Genomic DNA, 13,342 nt, shown 5'->3' with positions numbered 1-13,342 from the left:
AATGTATGGAAGAGAACAATGAATTATGTAAAGTCGGAAAAATAAAGAAATTTGTAAAACATGTGAACTAGACTGAAGTACACCGATTTTCTCTCATCGGCTACAGGTTATTAAACGTTTCCTTTTTATTCAAGTAAATCTCCCCCCCCCCCAATTTATCAGTAGTTGTGGGTGTATCCCGTATGTTATTTTTTCTTCATTTACAGTACGGACGGGTAATAGCTAAATTTCAGTTCTTTGACGTTCTTGAGAAACATGTACCACTTCAACCGTAAACTCAAATCTAATTTGTAGATAACCGTCTGACAACGAGAGGATTAAATGGGGTCAATTTTGAGTTCATGTTATTATAACAAGAAGAAGTAACATTGTTAGTTCGAAATCTGCTGACTGCTTTGAACCACGACGGAACTGGAGTCATCAATGTCATCCTTAGGCACAGAACACAGGCAGGGCACTAGCTGCATGTTGTGGTAGCTGGCCTGGAAGCTGCTTGGTGACCCCGAGACTGGGGGCGGTGCAGGCTGTACTGCCACCTGGAAGCAGAAAAGAAATTAGTATAATTCCTACGTCAACTAATATTTCTCAGTACCGGATCCAAAATGTGTTGATACCTACACCGGACAATGGAAACTGATTCAGTATCCGAAGTGTTGTGTTTAGAAGAAACTGAAAACGACGGACAGTGTCCGAAACAGACGTCACACTAGCAATAGTATACAAGAACAACCAGCTGTGACCTGAACAACTGGACAACGACAATAAAGAGTCCTATTCTTCAAACAACGAACCAGGACGCGGTATGCATTCATCTCCTTTAATGATAAGAAGTATACAGAACACGAACCAATTGGTTCTAGATTTTAACAAAAAGTCTTTTAAACAATATTTTGTAAATAGACTAAATATAATAATTTATCAATATTTTAACAATGCCATGCACATCTTCGTAATTGTTACAGGATAATATTTTATATCTATGGCATTATAATAGTAGTTTCTGTAAGTACTGATAATGAGTAATGACATTGTAATAATAGTTTCCGTATATATTGATAACGTCCTTCTGAAGATGGTCGCTATGACAGAAACATGTAAAGGATGAAAGTTTAAAAGAAAGCACAGAACTTATCAATCACACCGGACGGCGTTAACAATCTGTTATAGAGTAGTCATTGCCATTTGTAGGTATCCGCGCTTTCCAGTTCGTATCCATTTTTGTTAAGAGCTGTACTAGGAGGTTCATATCTTTGGTTTTTAGTTTGTGTACACACGAAAAATAACCCTTTGTGCCCGGCGCCGGAAGAGGAAGGACTCCGATGACTGGAAGCAGGTTTATTTGCTTCCTACAGATTACCATTATGCTTCTTCGTGTGGCAGTGCTTTATATTCTGTGTCTAGCGTCATTAGCCTTACGGTTCTGTGTGTCCGTGTTTAGCAAAGGGAAGGCTTACGTACACTCCGTAAATTTGTACAGCAGCCGCGACTTCCCACTTCCCTGTATTTCACAAAGCTTTCGTTTAACCAGTTGCGATGTTTTTCAGGAATGTAAACTCGGCCGTTCGCGAGGGATTATTGTGCCAAACGCGGTTTTCAATTATTCTTTACTTATTTAACGACAATTTTTATACTTCAACATCCGAAAACATTTAGGATAAATTGCGAATGATGCATCGGAAATTATGTGCTGGAAAGTTCTAGTGACATTTTGAGGTACTGGATGGGAAATAGAAAAATTAGTTGTTATTAGATATGGCCGCCTCCATGGTATGATGGTCAGAGTTCCTGGCTACAGATCCAGAGAGTTCCGGGTGCGTTTCCCGGCGCTACTAGATTTTCTGAGAAGCAGTGGATCTGGAACGGGGTCCACTCAGCCTCGTGAGGATAATTGAGTAGCTGCTTGAATAGCAAAGTAGCGGCTCCGGTCTAGCAAATCGAAATTAAACGTTGCGCTGACCACGGAGTTCTTTTAGTTTAGGGTATTAGGTTGTGGGCTCGAGTCAACTGGATCAGGACGAAGACTGTTGTTGAATTCTTGCGAACATGATACTGAACTGTCTAATTCCATAAAAGGTGGGAAACTCCTTGACTAGGTGAGCGATTATCAGCTTTTCAAGGTGAACTCTTGTCCAGTGAAGATTAACATTTGCAGTATGTGATGCGCACATCGGAACACTAAAGGCTTAACTTATCTCTTCTCCCAGGAGTTAGGTGTAATCCACTCTGATGAACTCGCGAAGTTTGAAGATAGAGGATTATTTACTACAAGTAAAATTGAAGATTTAAAATGAAACGAACTTCATAGAGTAGAATCCTCCTTGCGATGATGATAGTCGCTCAGCTAGTCAAGAAGTTGTCCTGTTTCTATGGAGCTGAAAAGTTCATGAACTTGTTCAAAGATCACTTTTAGACGCTGTCCTAAATCATTTGAATCCAACACACAAATTATAAATCAATATATTTTATTCGTTAATGGTTATAAACGTGGCGACGGCTTGAATATTGGAGGCTATATATGATTAATTTAACATACTGTGAAGTTCGTCGTATTTTGTAGCAGCTATTTTTAGTAATCACTTATAGTTTTGACGTCATTTTTTTCTTTTTCATTTTTATGCCACTGCACTGTCTCCTTAACACTAACCAACTTGAGTCTACTACTGTCACCACTGTTTCAACACACACATAAACGCTGTACACCGCTTCCAAGCTCCTAATCAGACTCAACTGAACTCGCCCTTGTCTTGTGACTAAGACACGTACGCGTCTGGCTCGCGAGTCCGGCTCGGCGAGGAGCCGGGCTCGGATTAATTTCACCACACACGTATGAGCGTGGCGACCCACACACGGACGAGTTTGGCTCATTGGAACCCGAGCCGAGTCAGACTCTTACGTGTATGGGTCCCTTAAGATTCTGTGCAATTTATATTTCGATCTATATTTCTAGAAAAGTCTGATGCACTTTCGAGGGGGCCTGACATTTGACGTTTCTCGAGGAGACGCGGAGAGGGCGTCTGGAAGCCCCAAACCCAGCCCATGCGACAGAATGTTGGAGTGTTCTCTAGGTCTAGGCTAGAGAAGATTGTGCGTAAAAACTGTCCCTTTCTCCACTTCATGACTCAGGCAGTGACGCCTATTTCGACTTCGCATACTCATTCATTCTTTAAGGACGTTCTCTGAAGAAGAGCGCCTATTAGCAATTATTTTCGCAAGGGGCTGGTTATCAGCCTAAACATACACGTAGAACTCCCAGGCTGGACGATAAGGGTTCCGTCGTTCTTGTGGCACCTGCCTCTCCGTTTTTTCAGCCAGGGGGATTACTATCAGTAGCTATGCTAACATTAGCATAGCCATTTGGGTGTTCAGTACACTAAATTTTATAACTATTAGTGTTTTGTCCTTACTATCTTAACCATTCAGACCTAGATATAAAAAAAAGTTCAAGTGCTGTAGGAGTCTGATACGTATTTCCAAGGACTTTTTGTCCTTTAGTATTTAGTTGTGAGGCAAACGGAACAGTATAATCATTAAAAATAAGTTAATGTCCTGCCACCTAAGTAAGTAACTTCAAGGAGCTGAGCCCTTCCAGTGAAGCCATCACTTGTGCATCTGCTCAAGGACTTCCCAGCATTTTATGGAACCCGAAGGCTCATTACCGTGTTCACAAGAGCCCTCCACTGCTCCCTATCCTAAGTTAATCGAACCAGTCCATCCTATCTACCTAAGATTTATTTTAATATTATCCCCCCAACTACGTCTTGTTCTTCCTAGTTGTCACTTTCTTTCTGGCTACCCACTAATATCTTGTATGTATTCATTTTCGCCATTATTTGTTCTACATACCCTACCCATCTCGTCCTCCTTGACTTGATCAATAATTACAACTGATCAAAATACAGAAGTTTAGCGGTAATCTGGCCGAGACAATTATAGTAAGCTTGAATTGGTCCATCCTGGTCTGTCACACAACAATATTATAAAAGGTTAATTAACTTCGGCCAGTGCGACTGATCACTGGAAGGAACTAATTAACCATTTATAACAATTATAGTAGTATAAGGTTCAGCAGAAACACAGTTGCAGCATAATTTTGCAGATATTGCACCATAAAATCCAGCGATTCACATGAGTAATCATCATTCTGTATGACCGTAGGCATCCTCGGGGCATTCACCATTAAACCAAAGTTACCTTCAGTATTTTCGAAGGTGCCGGTACAGTGCAAATCTCTACATCTTCGATTTCGATACTTTTAGGTCATTTTATAAATCAAGTGTTGCTGATAGCAGTCCGAAGTTGAATGGCAGTAGGTTACGCGCTTGGCTGTATCCGGCGCTGTGTCTCAGTAAACGTAAGAGTTCTGTGTAAGTGAGACAATTAGATTCCCGAAAATCGGCCTAGGATAATATCTGTTGAACCTTCCTTACGTAGGTTATGTCACGTATTTGGAGCTCACCATTATAGGAATTATGTTTACTTTGTTTCGACGAATCGTTTAGGAGATTCAGGCTTGACAGGGATACAAATAACTTCTCTTTCGTACTTTTACGAACATGTTTCTTTGTAACATAGCTGCTGCCATGGTCTCTGTAATAATGAAAGTATTGGTATTTATTGTTCGCTTCATGTTTTGAGAAAGAATTCTTTCCTGTTTTCGACAGTTACTTCTGACGGACATGGAATGTAGCTAAACTCCTTTACAGTAAAAAAAGGAAAAGAAATTAAAAAACAAGGAAAAACATAGGCCTGTGCCACTTTCGCTGTCCTACCTCAAAACGACAAAAACTTTGAGCGACCTGCAACTTTTGTTGGACATTAGTTTCGGATGAGAAAGGGGTAGAGGCAATCAAGGCCCCGAGCGAAGACGCTCGGTGCCTGGGACCAAGCAGGTTAAACCGAATGTTGAGGTCCAGTGTTTGTAATTATGGCTTTGCTTCTAGGAGTTCCTCAGTTCCAATTTCGAACCGAAGACAGGTTAATATAGTATTAGTGCTTCGTCTACGTCACACTAGACTGTTCAAATAGTTCCGAACAGTAGTCTACATAAAGCCATCCCTATAACAGAACGTGGGGCTCCACAGGGTTTTGAGATGTCGAGGTTCCCACATTTTCTGGACAGTCGGCTCACAGACGGCGGTGAGGTCGTCGGCCTTAAGAGCCGGCCGCCCTCCGCTCCCCCCAGGAAGATTCCTGGTAGTCATTTCTGTTATAGGCTGAGTCGATCCCAGGTCTGTAAATATTGAAAAATCGAGTGGTCTCATCGGGAATCGAACCCGCGACCTTCCAACTTGTAGCATAGTGCCTCAACCATGTTACCGCGTGCTCCCACTGTAACCTACATACTAATCATAACTAACTGAGTTGAAACAGAGTCATTTAATACCTGAGCGTGGGGCGCAGGGACGGCGACTGGGTAGGGCACAGCCACAGGAACAGCGTTGCCGCCGTGGTAGTGCTGCCCGTAGTAGACGCTCTCTCGCACTCCGGGCCACTGAACCGCAGCGACATCCCTGGAACACGGGTCACTTTACAGAAGAATTAATATCCTGTCACAGCCTTACCCTTCCCAGCAACTCACATTCTGATAATGAAACCGGTACCGACAAAGCCCACCCTGTCCACTTTCCGTCTTCACAACGTGTGTCCCTAATGGAAAAAAAATTCCCGTAACCACATTTAAAAATTATAAGAAAATTCTGTGGCCACATGAAACATGAATCCTAAAGAATATGAACATTCCAGAACGTTATCTCTTCGTCTTAATCCTTATTGTACGGAAACTAACGGCTGTAAATGTCTCCCAGAATTGAGAATGAGATAAGAGGCATGAATGCATCAACATGAAAATCACTTTAAAACTAACCTGACAAATTATAGCATCAAAATTAGTTTTCATTTGTTCTTTACAGACTGTAGAATCTGTCAAAAACACACAAAATAATACCAATCTTCATCTCTCTACATCTTAATCCTGACGGACAGTACACAGAACGTAAAGAAAAAACTCCATGATTTTAGTCCGCAAGCGAACTATACCGAACGAGCGACCGCCGCTTGTCGGCGAGGTTAGTGTCAACTTTTGCGGGTAGAGGGTGTCGCGTGGTCAGCGCAACGAGTCACCACAGCCGTTAATTTCGGTTTTCTAGACCGGAGTCGCTATTTCCCTGAAGCTCATCAATTATCATCACGAAGCTGAGTGGACCCCGTTCCAGATCCACTATTTCTCAGAAGAAATCTAGTAATCGAACCCGGACCCCTGGATCTGTAGCCAGGACGCTGACCACTAGACCGCAAAGGCGATCGGACACAACACGTAGCGAAAAATAATTAATATCAGCAAAACTTCAAGAGGGAACTAANCCCCCCCCTTCCAAGAGGGAAATAAAGACTGAAAATTAAAAACAAAATATGACTATTTTTAATTTTAAAATAATTTTATATACTTTTAAGGACTGCGAAATTAAAGTTAATTTGACATTTTACTGACCCATTTTGTTATAAGAATTGATATTTGAATCTAAACATGAAATAGAGCACAACCCGTATTTATGCAGCTGTTATGATTAAGTTTTATATGACCTCAGTTATAAATAATGTCGAAATCAGTAATTTTCTGTAATGTTCTAGAAAGAGTGCCCTGAATATAACTCCTTAAGTAGTCGAAACATGCAGACCGAGATGGGAAACTAAATCTTCAACATTTTTCTTCAGCAGCTGTATTTACTTACTTACTCAATCCGTTCCTCTTGTACCTTTACGGTGTCGAGGTTTACTTTCTCATTTTGATAATTTTACAGGCGGTAGAACTCCCTGGACGAGTGATCAGCTCGTCGCAGGGCCTCTACCTAAACACAGAACAACACAAACGCAGAATAAACACCTACACAGACATCCATGCCTTGAGTAGGATTCGAACCCACGATTCTGTCTTCCGAGCGAGCGAAGACAGTTCATGCCTTAGATCGCGCGGCCACCGTGACCGGCGCAGCTCTATATACGATCTTATATTTTTAGCAGTGCCTTAATTAATTAACAAATAGTAGTGTGAGTATAAATATAACAAGCGTGACTATTATGATATAATCCTATTGTAACTTCTCGTCTGTTATAATGAAGACACTTTCGTTTCAAACCCAGTTCTTCTCACGCCGCAACCACTGGATGAGTTCCTATCGTTTGGAAGGAAGCGTCGCCAAACATTCTCCAAGGGCCTCTGTTAAGGTCGAAGCGTGTGAAACTCTGTTCAGCTCAACCTCACGCACGTCACGAGGTTGGAATTCAGATTCTTCGTCGTCCCATCGCTGTCTGGTAGAATCAGTGATAGCACCGCCGGTCCAAATGGAAAAGCATTTTAACCTTCCACACAATCCGCCAACCAACCGGAATCCATTAACCCACTGACATTGTCTGACAGTTTAAAAACTTCTTCTGGTTAGGTGATATTAACTAATTTGGTGGCTGTGGAAAGTGAATGAAGTCCAAATATTTAGTTATCTTTGGAGTTATGACGTCGTGAAATTTTATAGGCGAAGACCACTATAAAGACTAAACGGGATCATAAATCAGAAGACCATAATTTAAACTTTCACCGCCATAAATACTTAAATTTCGTCCTTTATTAGTTGCCCTGTAGAAACGTATTGAGAGTGATCCGAAGCAAACAAGCAGCAAAAAATTATACACATTTTCTTTACGGTGCCACGGTTCTTAGTGGACCGCAGAGCCAAGAGACCGTGAGAACCGGTACAAGCAGCTGCTTCTCTCCGCTTGCGGATTTTCTTATTTTTCCTTCTACCCTGAAGATGGAGGAGATACGTTCATCCGAAACGTTGGTTAACACCACATCTACACGGTGCCACATCTCAGAAGACTGCTTTCTTCATAGTCACCGCAGTGAAAACCTCAAATCTTACATCTACCGCCTTATTTGCAGCTGAGCGCCGAGCGACACCATCGGTGTTCCTCGCAAACATCATTCGAGCCCACAGTGCCATTGTTAACTTAATAAGAAATGTATTCAATATTAAAACATAATATAATTATAAACTGTAAATATAATACGTACGTTTTCTTGGGGTAGCTACCGGAAGAGAAGCTCGGCAGGAAGAATGCTTGTCCGAGGGCCCAACATGTGAGCAGACATCCCCACAGGAGCTGCGGAGGAAACAGCACGCGGCAACAGAATTAAGCAAAACGAAGTGCAATTTCAGTGAGCTCGCAGAAGCACAACACACGTAACACTCAACGTTTCAAAATATGACCACATTCAATAAGAAGTGCTTATGTTAGTTTGAGTCTTATGCAGGCCACTTCTCTGCGAATTCTATAATAGAAAACCATTCTACCAGTGGTTAGTAGTCGTATCTACAATAAAAAATTTTTTCCTGTGGTGCTACAGCCCAAATTTGTGCCTAGGCCTACCTCCATGAAACTCTCCGTTTCACTTCGGTTTACTAGATCTTACACATTCGGTAGGACTCCTTGGGCGAGTGATCAGCTCGTCGCAAGGCCTCTACCTGTAGACAAACACAGAAAAACGCACACAAACATCCATGCCCTGAGTGGGATTCGAACCCACGATCCCGGCTTCCGAGCGAGCGAAGACAGTACATGCCTTAGACCGCTCGGCTGCCGTGACCGACTTCTATAATAAAATAAACAGACATAATTCTTATTAAACAAAGCAAATGTCTCAGCATCATCAGTGAATGACTTCTCTAATCAAGACACCTATTTAGAACAAATTTACTTATTACTCCATATTATTGCAAGTAGATTGTAAGTACGCTAATAATTAAATAAAAAAATTGTTAATAGCACTCGATGACAAAGGAAGCCATTTCCTGGCAAGCACTGGAAATGAGACAAATTATAAAAAGTACAGATAGACCTAATACAATAACTATGACTGCATGAGGTGGCGCGCCATCGTGTTGTACCATATTTGCCGTCTAATCTGGTGAGAAACACCTTCCACCATTCCTGGGAGTTGATTCTTTAAGGCGTGAAGTAATTGCTCCAAATTCAAAATCTCTTTTTGGAACAAATGGTACAGTAAATTGATTTACAATAGTACTAAACAATACGCACTCACCTCCAGCTAGTGCCGAGGTTAAGAAAATGTGGATGTATAGATCCACTCCGCCATACGCCTTCATGGCATAGTGCTTATTTAGTTAAGCACAGGGACAAGTTTTACTGTTTACCTTTACCACACAATACGTTCACCGAAATATGTGTTATGTTGTGCTTTTCTGGTGGCGTGAGAAGCCTGAACTGACCATGAATTTCAATGGTTTGTATTAGTAACCGCATGTTCGGTGAAGACAGTTTCATCTGAACAGAACGCGTTTGCGAAGTTGCCGATACCGACCGAACCGGAAACAAAATTCCATGAGTCTAGCACAGAGCGTGGGTGAGATACTGTCACGTGTATGAGTGACTATAGACGGGGTTCGGATTGGTGACTCGATTTACTGACCACTTACAGGGCGTAACTACAAACAACTATAACACTATCGCTATTTCCGTATTTACAGTTCACTAGAGGAAACAGTCTTTTGTTCTCAGTCTGTTACTAAATGTTTCCTTGTAACGGCTCCAACAGTGGCTATTCCTCTGCCTCCGGGCTCAGATCCCCCCTTGACAGACTCCCGTACAGAACTGTCTAAGCTCTAAACTTGTCCCTTGCTTAGGCCATCTCGGCAAGGGCCACGTAGGAACACCTCTATTGTTGCGCGTCGATTCGTTGCTGCGGGAACTTGTTTATCGAGCCGTTGCCCAGATACGGCCCTGGTGTATCTGCCCATCTCGCAGTCTCTACACGCTACAATTTGATAGAAACAGAACCACGGTTGTGTTACGTCCCCTGCACCTTCTTCTTTCTGCTAGTATATTGCACTTTCGGTCGACGTGCTACTCGCCTGGGTTCCAACTGTCTATCTCTGGGCACTATTTTTTAAATAGAAAACATTGGAGATCGTAAATTTAATAGATAAAAATACATGCAGGAACTAAACGCTGTAATGCCAACTCGAAAGCTGTCTAAGCTCGTTTTCTGTGAAAGCAATACTGACAGCAGCTGACAGTTTCACATGTTTCGCCATGATAACGTTAAGTTTCCGTCCTGAGTCACTTGAATTTGGTCCTCATCATTATACGCTATTCCTGTTACATCAATTTTAATATTATCCGGAACCTACACATACGTATCGAAGTGGTCCTTTCCTCATAGGATTTTGTACTAAAATGCTGTTTAGATTTCCCATCTCCTGGTGTATTTAATATGCATTTACAATCTCATTATACTTGAGTTCATCGCCCTAATAATAATTGAAGAAGAGTGAGATTTATCAAGCTCCACACTATGTAATTGCCTCAATTTTCCTGTTAATCGCTTTTTGATAGGTTCTAATATTTCCCTCAGTGCGTTTTCTCAAATGTTCTTTGTTTTAAGGTAACTTCTGCGTTTAGGAAAATTGAAAATAGTAACTTGGCAAATCGAAACGTCTGAACTGAGTACAAAAAATTATAATATGCTGCAACTTTGCGTTTTGTATTCGCATGATGATAGGCAAATTACCTGACGTATGCAGACTTTGGTCTGATATTTGTGAGACCTAAACGCGTCACTTAATTGCGAGTGTTTCAGTGCTTAGAAACACAGCGAAACTGTAAAGGCAACTGACTGTACACACCAGAATATGCACTTCATAAAACTCAGTTCTCTTACCTCTGGGGCTCTATATCTCTACGAACATCTGATATCAAATATCTGTAAATTTCACGTTGAATTTTGGTGTCCGATGAAAAAACATGACCCACCCAAACCAAGTGTAGCGTGTATTTGGAAGGCACTGAGAAGTTCTCGGGTAATTCAGGGTCCCTACAAAACATGTTTGCATGCAGATAATGCATTTATTGTACAGAAGAGAATTCGCGCCTCTTCCTACGCGGGACCCAAATCCCAATTTCGGGTTAAATAAGATATATTACATTAGCCTGAGAGCAACGTAATTCTTTATTTGAAACAAACTGTTACTATGAAATGAGTTTACCGCTGTCAACATTTTCGTAGACTTTATATTTCGCGATACTTGATGGTCGTCGTTTCAAAAAGTAGTTCCCTGCATAATGAAAATATGTGTATTATAATTCGCTTCTATTTCTTTTGTCTTAAACATTTTTCAGTCATAAAATCTTCTCGGGATATCAGCCGTGTCAGTTGGTTAAATATTACAGACGTTTAAGAGAACATTTCATTCCCCGTCATCAGAGTCTGATGACAAATCAGTCTCCGAAACGTCGGTAATGTTTAATAAGCTGTCAAGGGTGATAGCCCAGAAGGTTTTATCAACTTTAGCAGCGGTGAAAACTTCAGGTTTTACTACGTTTCACTGTGCGGTTACCAACAAATTTTAATTGACATTTTGGACATGGAAGAAGAGACAATTCCCTCTACAGACGGAGTGTAAACCCACACAGCTTTTCATAAAAATTGTATGAAATGATTCACATTAATTCTGTGAAGCAAAATCCTTCTTGCGGAGCTGACACACGCTCAGATAATCAAGAATTCCCTTGCTTTTATTGCTTTTTCATTACAATGCTTATAATAGTCCGACCTTGTACCCTATTTCGAACCAATCGATTCTAGTTCCCATAATAAATTCTGTTTCGTTACAATTTAATTTTCAATAGTAACTAAGAAGTGCAAAAAATATATGTCTGTTAGATTAGCCATACTTGTTTGTCCGCTTGTAATAATTAGGAAAGTATTGAATGGATTTAACGGCATTTGACACATATTCAAATCTTGGTTAAAATCTGATTAAAATATCGGCCACGGTGCGAAATAGGCACATACACAACCCCTACGATATTATGCGTTCATTTCATGTCCTTCTCGCAAGGACATATGAAGCTGTGCACACAAATCTACTACCCCAATTCGCGTCTGATTATTTGTGTCGTAGTGTATATGTTATTTTAGGACGTAAATTGAATAAATCAAGCAAATGGTGTCCTTCGTGTAATAATGTTGTGTGTTGCAGGACGTCAGTTTGTTACAACTTTCCTCAGAACCTTCGACATTCTCGCCACAATATAGCTTTAATTGAAAATATCCTGCTTTTAATCCTTCGCAATACCTACATCACAATTCATAATCACCGAAGCGTGTGTCTTCATTTGCGTACATCCCACAACAGATTTCATGAGTTTAAGACGTTAAAATAAATAATATGACTCATTATAATATATTATGTAGACAATCACGAGATATTTTCACTTCACAGCATTCCTGCCAAACTGCCGAATTCGCCTGCAATACTTCATGATATCCACAATCTACTCACCAGGTCTCTGGTGCGATCAACAGGTGCCATAGCGTCCGTTGGTGTGGGTGATTCTCCAATTGGTTCTGACGCAATCACCTCAACGTGTACCTGGTTTTATACCTCAATCCTTCCCTCCACAAGGGGGTGGGTTGTCTGGAGTGTGCACTGCCCTTGACTGGCAACCATGTAATAGGACTAAAGAGGACCACCAACTGGTTCTTCCTACAGAGCGTATGTCCTCACTCTAGCGCTGAACAAACAGACGCATTGCAATTGATACCAAGCAGGAAAAGCTTGTAGAATTTTAGGGTTCCAAAGGGTTATATTAATTCTTTTGTTTATTTTCCCAGCGTATCAGCTGCTGACTTCATGTATCGCCGATTTTGAATAATTGAGATTATTTAACGAGTCAGTCAATAACTCCGATTATATAGCGCTGAATGACTGCAGGATAATGAATTTAGAATTGGGACGGATGCGGAGAGAAGCTACATTAACACTACTTAAGGTACAGCTCCGGCATCTGCATGGAGGAACTGATGAAAACCACTAAAATCCTCAGTATTGTTGGCTTCTTGCCCTAGATTTCAACCAACTTGTTCGGTGTAGGTTTATAAGTGTTATGATAAGATGATTATAAATTGTACCGTGTGAATGGCTGATCACCCACCCAAGGTGTACTATCAAAAGACGAAAGATGCCATAGAAAAACAATTATAAATGAATAAAGATCAAAAGGCCTGAACATGAAGCTCAAGAAGAAGAAGAATAGTGAAAGTAATTGTTTGACAGGGACACTTCAGGAAGCAGCGGTGATCAATTTCAAGGTAACATTTCGGCACTGTAAGGCCACGAAAAGCAGCCAGGATTGGTCATCTTTCAGCCGAAATGAATCGATCATGTCCAGAATATGATCAGAACTTCTTTCACTGTGACTGTTTCTTCATCCAAAAGAATAAAACATTCCAGGTTTTAATTCTATCTTTCTATGTATCTATGGCTTT

General features: G+C 41.0%; 1 protein-coding gene across 1 annotated transcript; it reads right to left on the bottom strand.

Moving 5' to 3' along the window:
* Positions 1 to 218: 218 nt before the first annotated feature.
* LOC117282441 lies at positions 219 to 12,456 on the bottom strand. Its single transcript, XM_033752101.1, has 4 exons — positions 12,357 to 12,456; positions 8,066 to 8,154; positions 5,384 to 5,510; positions 219 to 536 (listed from the first exon to the last, which is right to left on the bottom strand). Exons 1-4 carry the CDS (start codon positions 12,384 to 12,386, stop codon positions 372 to 374), a joined length of 411 nt encoding a protein of 136 aa, XP_033607992.1. The 5' UTR covers positions 12,387 to 12,456; the 3' UTR covers positions 219 to 371.
* Positions 12,457 to 13,342: the final 886 nt, after the last annotated feature.

This window comes from Cryptotermes secundus, unplaced genomic scaffold, assembly GCF_002891405.2.
Source record: "Cryptotermes secundus unplaced genomic scaffold, Csec_1.0 scaffold2380, whole genome shotgun sequence".
Lineage (NCBI taxonomy): Eukaryota > Metazoa > Arthropoda > Insecta > Blattodea > Kalotermitidae > Cryptotermes > Cryptotermes secundus.
This window is presented reverse-complemented; position numbering and strand designations above follow the sequence as displayed.